This window comes from Mastomys coucha, chromosome X (genome assembly GCF_008632895.1).
Source record: "Mastomys coucha isolate ucsf_1 chromosome X, UCSF_Mcou_1, whole genome shotgun sequence".
In the NCBI taxonomy this organism is placed as follows: domain Eukaryota; kingdom Metazoa; phylum Chordata; class Mammalia; order Rodentia; family Muridae; genus Mastomys; species Mastomys coucha.
Window position 1 is genome coordinate 154,564,909 of NC_045030.1, and position 15,538 is coordinate 154,580,446.

The 15,538-nt window shown below is 33.9% G+C and overlaps 1 protein-coding gene across 6 annotated transcripts in view; it reads left to right on the forward strand.

Moving 5' to 3' along the window:
- Positions 1 to 15,538, forward strand: part of Scml2 (Scm polycomb group protein like 2) — an 84,339-nt gene that overhangs the window by 37,760 nt on the left and 31,041 nt on the right. For 4 of the 6 annotated variants that reach the window (XM_031370499.1, XM_031370509.1, XM_031370481.1 and 1 more), the window contains exons 8-13: positions 2,459 to 2,545; positions 6,191 to 6,274; positions 9,589 to 9,672; positions 12,884 to 12,967; positions 14,526 to 14,609; positions 15,167 to 15,250. In XM_031370499.1, coding sequence (XP_031226359.1) covers positions 2,459 to 2,545; positions 6,191 to 6,274; positions 9,589 to 9,672; positions 12,884 to 12,967; positions 14,526 to 14,609; positions 15,167 to 15,250 — 507 coding nt within the window. The remainder of the gene's footprint in view (positions 1 to 2,458; positions 2,546 to 6,190; positions 6,275 to 9,588; positions 9,673 to 12,883; positions 12,968 to 14,525; positions 14,610 to 15,166; positions 15,251 to 15,538) is intronic. The other 2 variants (XM_031370489.1, XM_031370517.1) reach the window with 2 other exon arrangements.

A 15,538-nucleotide genomic window follows, 5' to 3' on the forward strand; every position in this document is an offset into this window, starting at 1 on the left:
TGTGTGCTTTGTTACCAGTGATTACCACTGAAGGAGATGAATTGTGATACAGTTCCCCATCTGGCCTACCACTCTCATCTGCCAAGATGTTCCCTCCTTTTTCTCCCTTTTTCGGAACAGTGATCCACTGATTTCAATTTTTGATTTATTCAGTTTTTCTTTCTCTGGATCTTTTTTGCAGTGCCTCTAACTGATAAATTTTGTATTATGGTTGCTAAGAATCTTATTCTGTCCCTGAACTGAATGACTGAATTTATTTGCCTGCTTATTTATACCCACTCTGAGGTTATTAATAATCCATAAAAGTAGATTTTTAAATTCTTTGTCAATTTTTTTTACCAAACCATCTTGGATATGGTTATGTAGGAATTAGGAATGTAAATATTTTTTAGAATTTATCTGTACATGTGTGTCTGTCTGCATGTGTGTTTTCTCAGATTCATGCATTTGCAGAGGCAGAAGAAGCCATTGGATAATCACTAAATGCAGTTTCAAGCAGTTGGGAGCCACTTGACATGGGTGTTAGAAACTGAACTCAAGTTCAATGGGAGAGCTTCTGAAAGTACTTTGAAATGCTGAATGATTTTCTCAGGCCCAAAGTTAATTTTAAGATGGTGTAATGGAGTATGTAACCTCACTTCCAGAGACAGCGTTTAAGTTTAGTATAATGTAGAATGTTGGGACATTTACTGAATGGAGCAGAGAGAGATAGAGGTGGGAACTTAAACAGAAGAAAACATTGTAACATGTGAATATACTTAGAAATCAGTTGAAACGAGGATTCTTTCATAGAGGTTAGAGTGGATAATACAGAGGGCCATATCCAGTCCATGTCACTGTTTGATGAGATTGTTTTTTAATAATCTTTGGTTAGTTTTGTTTTGTTTTATTTTTAAAGCATAAAAATAATGTACAGACATAGAGGTCATATGTAGTCTTCAGAATGCTTACTGTCTAGCTCCTTTCAAAAATAATTTTTTTCCCTAACCTGGATTCTGTTGTTTCTGACTAGAAAAGTAGATGAGACTGTGAGTTAGCAGCAGTAAGTGGGTCACTGCTTAAGGGTGATATAAGAAGGAATACTTCATTTTGAAGTGTTGGTGGAGGTAAACACTTTTAAAAGTTGCATCAGGTGTAGAGGAAAGACAGAAGAAACCCAATGCATTGAATGAAAATAGAATTATCGATAAAACTCGGTGAGTTTATAAAACATGATCAGATTATCTGAAACTAAAGATAACAAGTAAGGGAGTTGAAGTATAGATAAAGGGATACTGTTGTCTTGGAAATAGAAGAGATCCTGAAATTTCCAGGAATAGCCATTTTCAGGACCTTAGCTGGAATCTTTAGTGATAATGTCAATGTTATGCTCTTGGTGTTGGTCAAGTCCTGAAAATGACTTGACAATGTAAAAAAAAGGGAGACAATGTAAAAAAAAAGTGTGAATAACATTACTATAGTTTTAAAAGTAGACATATTGAACCAGGACTGTTAAGGTAGTTGTAAAAAATAAAAAGTCTGGTTTATATGGGTGAATTGGTTGTTAAAGAAGGGTGAAGCTATGTTGACAGTTAAATGATTTTATATTTGAATTTTGAACCTGGAGTGTAAGACAGTTGTTAAAAGTAAAATAATAGTCTGCTGAGTAAAGTTGAATTATGGTGAGTGAAGGGTAAAGTTATGGTAGCAAGTAATTTTTAAAATCTTTTATTTGTCTTGGTAGCTGAATACAGACCACATTCTATTCTGTGAACAGGAGTGGCATAAAAAAATTCCAGAAAGATGGGACAGTATTTTGTTTTTTTCGAGATAAGGTTTCTCTGTATAGCCCTGGCTGTCCCGGAACTCACTCTGTAGACCAGGCTGGCCTTGAACTCAGAAATCCGCCTGTCTCTGCCTCCCAAGTGCTGCAATCAAAGGCATGTGCCACTACTGCCCAGCAGGACAGTTGTTTCTATATGTCCTATTTATTCACAGTATATGTATGCTATTTTGATCCAGAAGAAGCAATTCTGTAGACTGTTTTATGTTATGAAACAAACCCTCAGTAATGAATAACTGAGGTTTGAACACATGTATTTGTATGTGTATATTTCTTATCTCACCCTGCAAAGAAATGTATTTAGAAATAGTTGTTTGCTAAATAAAATTAGTTTTTTCTAATACTCAAATTATGAAGGTATTGATTGTACAATATTTTTCTTGTTAAACTATTGATAATAGACACAAATGACCTGGCAGGTATTCCTTGCAGATAATACTAAAGTTGTCAGAATTGGGCTAGCAGGCAACTGGTAGCCTATCACTTGAGCATGATGTTGTTTTGTTGACAACACTATAGGGGATTCTGTGTTTTATTATAAGAAGCTTTATTATTTGGCATATATAAAAGAACATAATATGTTCTTACTTTTAATGTGCATCATTTTTATTTTCTTTTTTATTTTTTACTTCTAAGAAACTGCAGAAAAACCTGGGTGCAGTGTATTTACCAACCCTTTGGGGGATGAAGACAGAACTTTGAAAGATTACCAAGCAGCCCCAGGTGATTGCTTTTATTTTCCATATTGATTTACATGATAATTCTGGCACAATGTATAATGGTGTAGTGTTTCAGTAAGAAAGACTCTTCTGTTTTTTGAGAGTCTATCGACAGTAGCCCAATGATAAATTGCCACAATTTTTTAGAGTTCTAGTCCAATGTTTCTGGTTGTTTTAAAGCATCCTTTTGGTGAATTATACTATTTTCTGATCATATGAAATTTTTCTGTCTGTAAATATTCATTTATGTGGCAAGATTGATTTAAACTATCTTTCTTAATGCTTTTATTTTTTAATGGTTGGTATAGTCAGTGTTACTACATTGAAGAAAATGGACTTTCCCTCTCCCAAAAGCCATCAATTCTTAGATAGGGGTTGCATGCCCATTTCTCAGCTCTACCCTCAGATTTTGCAGGCTTCAGTACAAACAAGGCATGTGCATCTGCTTTGTAGTGTTTTTTTAAATGTTGTCTAATGAAAATCTTTTCCACCTCTAGTTTCACTAACTCTTCCTGCCTGTTTTTCAACATAGATTCTTGAGCCTTGAGGGGAAAGCTTTGAAACCGACATCTCATTTAATGTTGAACAGTGCAGTCTCTTGTTTTGTGCATGTGGTTTACTTATAGGTCATTGTTTTAACTACCAACCACTGTAAGGAGATTCTCTGATGATGCTTGAGTGAACCACTGATTAATGAGTATAGCAATCTGTCATAGCAATCATTCTGCTTTTATGTTCATTCAGTGGAATCATAGTCTTATGATTTCCCTTCAGGCCTTGGACCTATCTAATTATATATTCTTGCCTGATTAACAGTGTCAAGTATGGGGTCCATCTAATGGTGTGAGCTTTATTATCTAGTCAAAGAGTGCTGTGTTAATCCCATCATATCTGTTATTTTTGCACCAGTATATTTTGCAAGAAGGTCAATTTCATACATCACAAGGTTAGTGTGTGAGTCTGATGAATCCTTTGCACCTCTGATACTATCACCTTTTGACACTATGAAACATAGATAGTAAGGGTAAATCTTCTAGTTCAGCACCATTTAAGCTTTTGCATGATGTATGAGGTAAGTTTGTAGTGCATCCCCCAAATTAAAACTACCTTGAAATTTTACTGTTAAGTTATAGTAAGGAACCAGTAGCATTACCAGTGACCTGTAGTGTTAGGGGAGAAGTCTTTGGGACACCATTGACCAGCACGTTAGAAAGTGATGACCCATTTCTAAATTGGAATTTTATTAGGTAATAAATTGTCTCTTGGAGGGGGCAGGTGCCCCTCTATTACATGGTTACTCCATGTTACCTATTTTAGTATACCTATTTCTAAGAATTTCGATTGCAGTAGGTTTCCATATGACATTTGTGAAGGTTTTCCTTGTTAGATATCCCTCCCCCACAATTATATCTCTATTCTTAAAGTCAGTCCCCCACCCCATTCATTACATGTATTATTTTTTGTTAGCATGCATGATTCATCTTTATAAGTATTCCTATGGCCATTGAGTTTGTTGCAGGTTCTTTTCCTTATTTATAAATGAATTATGAAACTGGTAATTAAATCTCCCCCCCACCACCAAAAGATATGAGGTATAACACTCAAAGTCCTTGTTTGTCCTGCTCCACTCATGGTCTTCATTTAGATCTATATCTCCTCCTCATTTCTGCTTGGGGCCTGTGATCACCTGGGTTTTAAATTTTGATCTATTTGGCTTACTTTGCCTAGCTCATTTTATTCAGAATTATTCTTGGTTTTATTTTCTATTTAAGTTGCTGAGATTTTCATCCTATCTCTGAATGGACTATGTTAATTTAGTCTTCTGTTCATTGGATCAAATTAGAGACCATTAATCTGGACTTTTAAAATTTTTTTATCATTTTACTACTTGGGGTCTTGGTTATTGAGGTAGAAACTAAAAATTCTATTTTAATTTATCTGAATTAAATACGTGTGTGTGTGTGTGTGTGTGTGTGTGTGTTTTGCTCATAGATGCAGGTATCCCCAGAGGATAGAAGAGGGGGCTGAATATTTCTGGAGTTCCAGTTGCAGGCAGTTAGTTGTGATTTATTGGTATGGGTGTTAGAAATGAGCTCTTACCTTCTGGAAGGGAAGCAAGTAATCTTACCTCTTAGCATCTTGATGACCTCCTCAGCCCTATGCAGAGTTTTAAGATGGTATAATTTGAAAAACTCAAGTCATTCCTAAAGACAGCCTTTAGTTTACTTTCCTATAAAGAGTGGTGTTGAATGCTTTGCTTAGTGGAGAAAAGAGAGGTAAAAGTGGGGACTTAACCAGAAGAAAACATTGTATGAAACTACTTAGAAATCAGTTACAACCGACACTCATCTTTTGAGATTTCCATGTATGTTACAGAGAGTAAATCATATCTCTCCCAAATAGCTGTATGATAAAATTGGTTTTGATATTCTTTGGCTAGGTTTATTTAAAGTAATCAAAGAAGAATATATGAGAAAGACCATATATAACCATCACGATGCTTACTGTCTAGCTCTCTGCAAAACTAGATTGCTAATCTTTATTCTGTTGCTTCTGGCTAGAGAAAGTTGATGACAAATGACTTGTTGATGAGGGCTGACTCATGCTAAGAAGTGTTGAAGGATAGGATATCATTTAGAGGCATTGATTAAGCTGGACAGTTGAATGCAAGTTTCATCAAGAATAGAGAAAGAAACCTAATGGATTAGATGAAAACAGAGGAAGCTATGGCTAAACTTTGCAATGAATATGGAAAACATGATCAATTCATCCGAAACTAAAGAGAGCAAGTAAGGGGGTTGAAAGTGGACAAAAAGACATTTTTATATTGGAGATAGAACAGTACCAGGAAATGCCAAGAATAACCATTTCAGGGTGTTAGCTGAAATCTTTAATGATGATGTCAATAATATGAGAAATATTGCAAGAGTTCTTTAAATTGGGAGTTTTGAACGTGGAGTGTAAGGTAGTTAAGAATGAAATATGGAGATTTCGGTGTATAGATTTGAAGTTATTTATAAGTATAGAGTTTTGGCAGTACTTAAATGATCTTGTGTTTGTCCTAGTAACTAAGGATAGATTACATCCTTTTGGTGAGTAGAAGTACAATAAAAATGCTGTAAAAAGATGGTATAGTTGTTATAACTTTCCCTGTTTATGAATACCTTTAAGCACAACAGTAAAATTGTAAATTGTTTTAACTCATGAAATAAAGCCCACACAATGATAGTAGTTAATCTTCTAACACAGTTATGTTAGGGTATGTATATGTACATGTTTATTTCTGTTTCATCTCTTAGCCTATAAACTATTTTTTATTTAGAGTTGGTATTTTGCTATCTAAAAGCCTTTTTATCTCAGAACCAAATTCTGAAGGTATTGATACCTAAATATCTCTCTTTTCAAACTATGAGGATTGACACAATGAATATGGCAGATATTTTTCATGTGAAACATTGAAATTGTCTAAATTAGTTTACCAGACAACTGAAACTGTATCATGTGAGCATAATGGTATCCATTTCATGTCAACATAAAAGAGTCTGTGTTTCATTATAGGAAGTGTTATTTGGCATCCATACTTGAGTATAGTGTATTTTAACTTTAAATGTGAACCATTTTTATGCATTACTTTTTATTTTCAAAAAAGGTTGGAAAAAACCCAAGGGCAGAGGATTTACCAAACCTGGAAAAGATGAAGCTAGACCTGGGAAACATGACCCAGGAGCCCCAGGTGATTGCTTTGTTTTTCGCTTTTGATTTGGAAGTTATGCGGCATAGTGTTTTAGAAGTAAAGACTATTTTCTATTTTTAAGAAATAAATGTAGAAAATAGTCCAATGATAAACTGCTAGAAATTTTTACTGTGCTATTCCAGCATTGCTGTTTGTTCTAATAAAAGCCTCCATTCGGGGAGAATTAGACTAGAAATCAGTCTAGAAAATGAGACTGTTCCTTGATTATATGAAATCATACCATGTGTAAAACTTTGATTTCATAGCACTTTTGGTTAAAAATTATTTTTCTGTGTTTAATTCTTTTAATTATTCTTTGAAAATTACATACAATTTTTCATCATATTTTTCCCATCCCTTCACTACCCTCAAATCATCTTCTACCACCCTATACAGTAAACTTCATGTTGTTTCTCTCAAAAAAAAACCTGTAAAGAGTATAAAAGAATGAGAGTCTGACTTTTGTTAGCCATTCTTGAACACGAATTCTGCTTTGAAGTGTGGTTGATATACCCAGTGTTAATTCATAAAAGAAAACTGATTTCCCCTTTTCCAGAAGCTAATCAGTTGTGAATCAATTTGTGATAACTGGGACTTTGTGGCCAATTTCCCTCAACCATGCTAATAATTTCTCAGGTTTGAGCTTACAGTACTCTTGTGCAGTCTGTTGTAGTCTTCCTGAGTTTATAAGTTTGTCTACTGTATTGTTTCTGGGAAAATGTTGTCTGATGGAAGTTCTTTTCCACCTCTGGCTAGAATCTTTCTGCTGCCTCTTCCACATAGATCTCTGATCCTTGAAGGGAGCAGAATGACACAGACATCCTTCTTAGGTTGCAGCAATACAAAATCACTTTCTAAAGATTGTCTAGCTGTTGGTTCCTGTATTAATTACCATCCACTGCAAGTAACCTTTCTGAATAGGATTAAGCATTATAGTGATCAATGTATATAATAAATCTTTAGGAGGGTTTTTATTACTGTGTTAGCAGCATCAAACTAATGGGATTTTCATTAAATCTTAGGATCTTATTCACATTACCAGTGTCCAGTATGGGTGCCATCTCATAGAATAGGCCCTAATTCCAATTTTTAAAAATGATAACTTTTTCTGTAACAGATGTAACTATAACAGTATATAACATTGATATTATATAAACACTTGTTGTATGTTGCCAACAGTTTGATGTTGTAGGCCACAGGATTAATCGATGATCTAGACTGATTACTTTTCTTCTCTGGTAGTGTGTATAGCACCTTTCCACACTATGATTCATAGCTAGTAGTGTTGAAGGTTCCATTTGAATAGCAGCTAGGTTTCTCCATGCTCTATGATACAAGTATGTGATTTGTTTGGCAAACTAAAACTATCTTGAGATCCTTGCCATCAAGTTGATGAGGATAATTAAGAGCTTTGACTGTGGCCTGTGTTGTTAGGAATGCTTCTGTGGGACATCTTTAGCACTTCAAAAAGTGATAACACATTTCTTGTATTAGACAGAATTTTTGGTAATATGTGTTGTTTAATTGAGCTTGTTTCCCTCCATAACATAGTCACCCCACTTATAATTTTTATATATGTGTATAAAGATGTATATTACAGGAGCTTTCTACTGTAGTAAGTTTCCTAATGCTTTTTTAAAAGGCTTATTCTGTTAGGTATTCCATCCCACCTTCATACCTCTACTCTCTTAACCTCTTTAATCCATGCTTTTTGGTTTTCTTTGTTTTTGGTTTGGCCTACAATATTAATTTTTATAAATATGCCTATGGCCATTCAGTTTGTTGCAGACTCTCTTCATTATTCACTATTCAACTGGTGCTTGCTCCTGAAGGAGATGAGCTGTGATACACACTGTTTAGCCTTCCATACTCACCACCTTTTAGGGCCTATACCTTATCCTCCTCCCTGCCTGGAGCCAGTTGTCTATTAAGTTTTAATTTTGATTCATTGAATTTTCTTTGCCTAGATATTTTGTTCATAATTACTCTGTTCTGTTTTCTATACAAGTTGCTAAGTTTCTCATTCTCTGACTGAACTGACTACCTGAATTTATATATCTATTTATCATGTGGACTCATGGCTATTATAGATCACAATATTAGTGATTTAATTCTGTTTACTTAAAATATGTTTTTAAATGTTAACAAATTCAGACAAATTGAAATCATGTAACTTTTCTTATCATAGTACAATAAAAGTTAAAAAAATTTCAGAAACCCAATGATAAAAAAAATCAGTGTGATTTTTCTTATGGTAAATGATTACAATGACTATATGTATGAAAAAATACATGTTCCCTAGTACTTTCACATGAATAAATATTTTATATACTACAAATGAAGGAAATGAATTATACCCTAGAACCCACATACATTTGTAACTAAAAAAATGTTATAGATTAAAAAAAAGAATAGTTATCAGCACTATAAAGACAGACTTTAGTCTTCATATAGAGTGTTGGATCTTTTGATGAATGGGACAGAGGGAGGTAGAAGATATAAATTTAAGCAGAAGAAAACATTGCAGTATGGAAATATATTTAAAAATCAACATCCTGAAACTGATGGCAGGAAGACAATGTAAGAAAAACAAAGTAATTAATGTTGCTAGTTTTTTGTTTTTTGTTTTTTTAAAAAACTGAAAGTTTTAAACCTAGAGTGTAAGGTAGTTGCTATAAATGAAGAGTCTGGTGCATAATAGGTAAATTAGTTGTAAATGGGAGATAAAGTTATGATGCCAGTTAAATGACCTAATATTTACCCTGGCAACTAAGGATGGACTATATCCCTTTTGTTGAGTAGTAGAAGGGAAATAAAAAGGCTATAGAAAGATGGGATTTCTGCTATCACAAGTCTTATTTACGCAAACTGTATGGTCTTTGGGTAATGAAGAAACAAAGCAATAGACTGTTTCAACTTTAAAAAAAATATAAAGCCTTCAAAAGGTTAATATTTGAATTTGGAATGTATATGTATGTGAGCAACCTCTCTACCTGCAAATCATTTTTAATTATTATTAGCATTTGCTAGGAAAATTCATTTTCCTAATAAGTTTATTTTGAAATCATTGACACTGATACTTGCTTTTTAAACTATTAACACTTAAAAACATAACCAAGTGGTTATCTCCACACAAAATATTAAAATTATCTAAACTGAAGTACCAGATACCTAGAGACTTTCCATGACAACACTGCAGGAGAGTATATAATTTATGATAACAAGCTTTTGTATTTGACATAAATACAGGAACATGAGGAGTTCTAACTGTAAATTTAAATAATTTTTACTTTTCATTTCATACCTCAACAAAGCTGGAAAAAAATCCAGGGGCAGAGGATTCACCAAATCTGTGGAAGATGAAGCCAGACCAGGGAGAGATGTTCAAGTAGCCCCAGGTGATTGTTTTTCTATTTTTATTTGCAAGATGATTCTTGTACATTGAATAATGGTATAGTGTTTAGAAGGAAAGACTTCTATTTTAAGGAAGCAAATGCAGAAAGTAACCCAATGATAAATAAATTTTTGACTGTACTAGTTCAAAGTTGCTGGTCATACTAATAAAAGCCTTTTGCAGGTATGGAATAGACTATTTCCTGACTTTATGAAATTCTAATGTATGTAAAATTTCACTTATATGGCACCATTGTTTAAAATTATTTTATTTTTATTTGTTTAATGCTTTCATTCATATTTTAAAATTTCATGCAATGTATTTTGTCATATTCTTTTCCTTCCCCAACTTCTTTCAAATTATGTTTCATATCACTATCTATCTCTGTGACATTATGTTCTTTCTCTCTAAAAAACATGAAAAAATACGAAAAATAGGAGTCTGGTCTGTGTTAGCCTAGTACTTTTGAGCATGTGGCCTGTCTTAGTATGTGGTTTATATACTGATTGTTATTCCATTGAAGAAAACTGATTTCCTTTTTCTAGCCACTATGAATTCTTGGCTAGGGCTAGAATTTGTGAACACTTTCCCTCCTCTTTGGGGGGTTTTGTGAGGCATTAACTTATACAAGACATGTATAGTCTGTTGTGCTCTTTCTGAGTACTTATATTCATCTTCTCTGTTTGTGAGAAATGTTATCTGGGAGAAGTACTTTTCTGCCCCTTCCTTAATCTTTCTGCCTGCTTCTCCACATAATTACCTGAGCTTTGAATGGATGGGTATGATATAGACATCCCATTTAAGGTTAGGTACTCCAAAGTTTCTTAGTCTCTGAAGGTTGACCAATTGCAGGCCTCTTTGCTAATTACCATTTACTTAAAGAAGCCTCTCTGATGTTTCATTTTAAAACACTTTTGAGGTCATTAATCATATTTAAAACTTGTGTCATAGGGTTTCTAATGCTGTGATAAAACACCATAACCAAAGCAACTTTGAAAGGAAAGGTTTTATGGCTTACCCTTCCACCTTACTGTTCATCTTTGAAGGAAGTCAAGAGAGGAACTCAAACAAGGCAGGAGTCAATGCAGAGGACATTGGAGAAATGTTGCTTCCTGGCTTGCTTGACATGGTTTTCTCAGCCCTCTTCTAGAACCCAAGACCACCATCCCAGGAGTGATCCCACTGACAATCACCAATTAATAAAATGCCCTACAGGCTTGCCTATAGTGTACCCTTTGGAGGTATTTTCTCAATTATGTCAAATTGGCATAAAACTAGACAGCACATCTAGAATTGAAATCTTGGTACAGATATTTTGATTTGCGTATGAAGGAGTAAGGACCATAAAATTCTTTATTTTTTTTATTGATCTATATCTGTTTCTACATGTGTCTTTTTATACTAAACATATAAGTGTTCTCAAGGCAGAATGTCACCTTAGATTTCAGGAGCTGTAGTTAAAGTGAACCACTTGATAAGTCTTGGGAATGAATTCTAGTCTTCTGGGAGGGCAGCAACAAAGTACTCCTAATGCTGAAGTATCCCCATCAGCACCCAGGAATATTTGAAGATGATGTAATATAATGGTTAAGGTTATTTACAGAGAAAGGCTTTAATCTTCTAATAAGGTAGAGCTTTGGATCTTTTGCTAAATGGAGCAGAAAGAGATACAGGTAGGAACTTAAATAAGAGAAAATATTATAGCAAAGAAATATATTTTAAAATCAAATGCAACAGTGATATCTCCATAGATGTCAGAATGGATATTACAGAGAATCATAACCAGTCCCTGTAGTTAAGTGATTTGATTGGCTTGTATGTTCTCTAATTTTCTCTTGTTTTGTTTTGCTTTTTAAAGCAAAGAAAAATGACACAGAGACCATATATTGCCTTCACAATGTTTACTCTCTAGCTCTTTACAGAACTAGATTGCTAATATTTATTCTGTCGCTTCTTATTTAAAAGCACAGTTGATGAGAATGTGACTTGGAGGTAGGAGCTGATTCCCTAATCAAGGGTAATGATGGAAGTGATACTTCATGTACAACTATTAGTAGAGGTGGATAGTTTAGTTCAAGGCAAGTTGCATTAGGAGCAGAGCAAAGCCCGAAGAAACCTAGTGATTTGGATGAAAATAGAGTGAACTATGGATAAACCTAGCAGTGAGATTGTAAAACAAGACCAGTTGGTCTGAAACTAAAGATAGCAAGTAAGGGAGTTGAAGGTGGAAAAAGGAATACTTGTGTTGGAGATAGAAGAGTTCCAGAAATTGTAAAGAATAGCCATTTCAAGGCCTTAGCTGGAATCTTTAAGTGATGATATCAAAGTACTGAGGCAGCAGTGGTCAAAAATCCTGAAAATGATGACAGCGCTATTGTATAAGAAAAATTAAAGACATATTATTCTAAGTCACTTTTTTTTTAGTAAAGGGAAGTCTTAAACATGGAATGATTGTTAAAAATAAAATAAGAAGCTGGTTTTAAATTGGTGACTTAGTTATAAATGAGGGGAAAGTTATAGTGGCAGTAAAATGTTACATTTGCCCAGGTAGCCAAGGATAGACTGCTTCCTTGGTAAAAAGTAAAAGTGGGATGCCAAAAAGTTGCAAAAATTTTTGATATTTATATTTGTTATCATGAGTAAAATGTATGCATATGTTTGAATATGTAAAAAGCAAGGCAGTAACACTAACTGCTCATATCTGTAAAGTAAAAAACACCCCAAGTAAACATAGGTGGGCTTTCAATATATTTATGTCCACCCCAAGTAAACATAGGTGGGCTTTCAATATATTTATGTCCACCCCAAGTAAACATAGGTAGGCTTTCAATATGTTTATGTCCTTCATATCTCCCACAAAAGCTAGTTTATTTTGAATTACTAGATTTTTACTATGTAAATTTTATTACTTATAAGAATGTTGTTAAAGTGGTGATACTGAAATATCTCATTGGTTTCTCTATTTATTTGCTTGGAACATAGTCAAAATTAACATGGTAATCAATCTTCGTCCAAAATATTAAAATTGTATAAATTTAGCTTCCAGTTGAGCATGTTATATAGCGGCATATCACCTGAGCCTTCTTATGACAACAGTATATTAGAGAGTATACATTATGAGTAGAGCCTTTATTATTTGGTATACATATTCAACATAATGTGTTCTAACTTTAAATGTACATTATTTTTGTTTTTCATTTCATAACACAACAAAGTCGAGAAAATACCCAAGGGCAAAAGAGTTACCAAACCATGGAAAGACCAGGCCACACTTTCTGAAGATGAAGCAGCAGCCCCAGGTGATTTGCTGCTTTGTTCATCTATGCTGACTTACAAGATGATTCCTGTGTATTGGAGAATAATGTGATTTTTTTTTCACAAAGGACTTTTTTATTTTAAGAAATCACATGTGAAAAATAGCACAGTGATAAGTTGATAGATATTTTTCACAAATGAGCTGGTAATTCTAATAAGTTCATCTTTTTTGAGAATTAGATGGTTTCCTGATTATGAGCTCTTTTAGGTTTAAAAAATGATCTTATTTTGAGATAATTTAATCTTGACCTTTCTTCCCTCACTTTCTTTTCACCAAACTTTTATTATATACCCCTATTGCTCTTCAAATTCAAATCTTTGCTTTATATTGAATAATGCTGTAATGATTTATAAGACAGGACTAGTTTTCAATTTATAAAAAGCAAGTACAAGAGGTAGCACAATAATAAACTGATAGAAAAGTTCACTGTAGTAGTTCAAATTACCTGATTATTCTAACAAGTTCATCCTTTTGGATAATTAGATTGATTGCAGATTTTTTTCATGTTTTAAAACAGAAAAATAACCTTTTATCTTGAGACTATAATTTTTTAGACTTTCTTCCTATCCTTTCCTACCTCTGAAACTCTCATATAACCCACATTCCTCTCTGCCAGTTGTATGGCGTCTTTCTCACTTATAATGCTTACATGCAAGAATATCTATGTATATACATAGATATAAATATGGCATGTTCTGTCTGTATAATAATAATTGCATGCGTGTTTTTATGTATGGCTTTTGTATAACAGATAGTGAACTGTGTGTTCCTTGCTTACTATTCCAACCACTCCCTTTCCCAATTTTCCTCAGTTTTATACAGTTCTTTATGTAGTAATGAAGCTTTGTGGGCTATTCTCTGTCCAGTTTGTATACATATTGGTTCATTTTTCTTCAGGCCACATTTGGGCAGTAATGTTGTTGGGATTTTATGTGTTGCTCTTGATATAACTAGGAACTTAATGGCAAACTCCCTGACTCTCTGACTCTTTCCAGTCTTTCTCACCTCTTGAGAAATGTTCCCTGAACCTTACCTTTTATGCAGGGATGTTCTGTAGATAATATCAATTCTAATTAGGCTTCACCACATTCTGCTATGATTGGTTGCAATTTCTTGCAATGCTTTCTGTCTGTTACAAAGAAAAATTTTCTCGGCGAAGAGTAGAGATTAAAGTTATCTTTGGGTATAAAGACAGTGTTTATACATTTTTTAGAGATTATGCAGATATAAGAAAATTAGGGATTGTAGATTATTCTTCAGTAACCATTACATTACAAGCACAGATTTATTAGCTCTGTTTCCAGGAGCAGGTATGCTCTCCTCCTTGTTGAGCAGAGTCTTAATTCTAAGTAAAGTATAAATGCTGGGCATTGTGACATATCACATAAGCATGGTAATAGTCTATGTTATGTTAAGGCTTTACCAGAGTGTGTGCAGAGTAGTATATAAGCTTTATTACTAGAAAAGCATACTGCATTAAACAAAGTGTTCTAGCTTTACATATGAATAATTTCGGTTTTTCATTTAATTCCTCAATAAAGCAGAGAAAAAACACAAGGGCACAACAGTCACCACACCTTGGACTGAACAACCCAGACTTTTTGCAGATCAAGAAGCAGGCCCAGGTGATTGCTTTGCTCTGTTTTCATTAATCTATATTGTTCACAATATAATTGTTGTTTGTTAAATAATAGTGTAATGTTTTCAGGAAAGAATATCTGTTTTCTATGAAAACAAAACCAAGAAACAGCACAATGAAAAATTGGTAAAAATTTTCACCATGCTAGGTCAAAATTTTCTCTTAGTATATTAATTTCATCCTTTTTGAGAATTATATTACATTCTAGTTATGATTCAATTTCTCATTTCTTTTGTATCACTTTTTTCTTCTAAAAACCTCCCATATTTCTGCTCCATCTCTTTGCCAAATTCACGGCTCTTTTCTCACAGTTCATGCTTGCTTTTAAGAATATCTAACTATAATCTGATCAGTCTGTATAAATATATATGCCTGCATGTATGTTATTATGGTTGGATTTTTGGCAGGTGACCATGAATCAATGTGCTTTTCTCTATGTATTCCCACCTCTCCCTTTCCCAGCTTCCCTCAGTTTTATATAGTCCTTTGTTTAGGGTTGTTAGGGTGAATAATTTTTATTTTTCATTTCATTCCTCAATAAAGCTGAGAAAAAACACAAGGGCAAAACAGTCACCACACCTTGGACTGAACAACCCAGACTTTTTGCAGATCAAGAACCAGGCCCAGGTGATTGCTTTGCTCTGTTTTTAATAAATCTATATTATTCACAGTATATTTTCTGTATATTGAATAAGAGTACAATGTTTTCAGGTGGAAAGTTTTTTTTTTGTTTTGTTTTTTTTTTAAGAGTGTGGGGAGGGGAATTAAGAGGGTAGCAGAGGCTGAGAAAGGCAGAGAGAAGGAGAGAATAGAGAACTAGGGGATGGCCATGACCACGTGCAGAGAAGCAGAAGGGAGTGGGGAGAGAAGAGGAACAAGGGAGGAAGAGACAAGGAAGAGAAGCAGGAGTAAGAG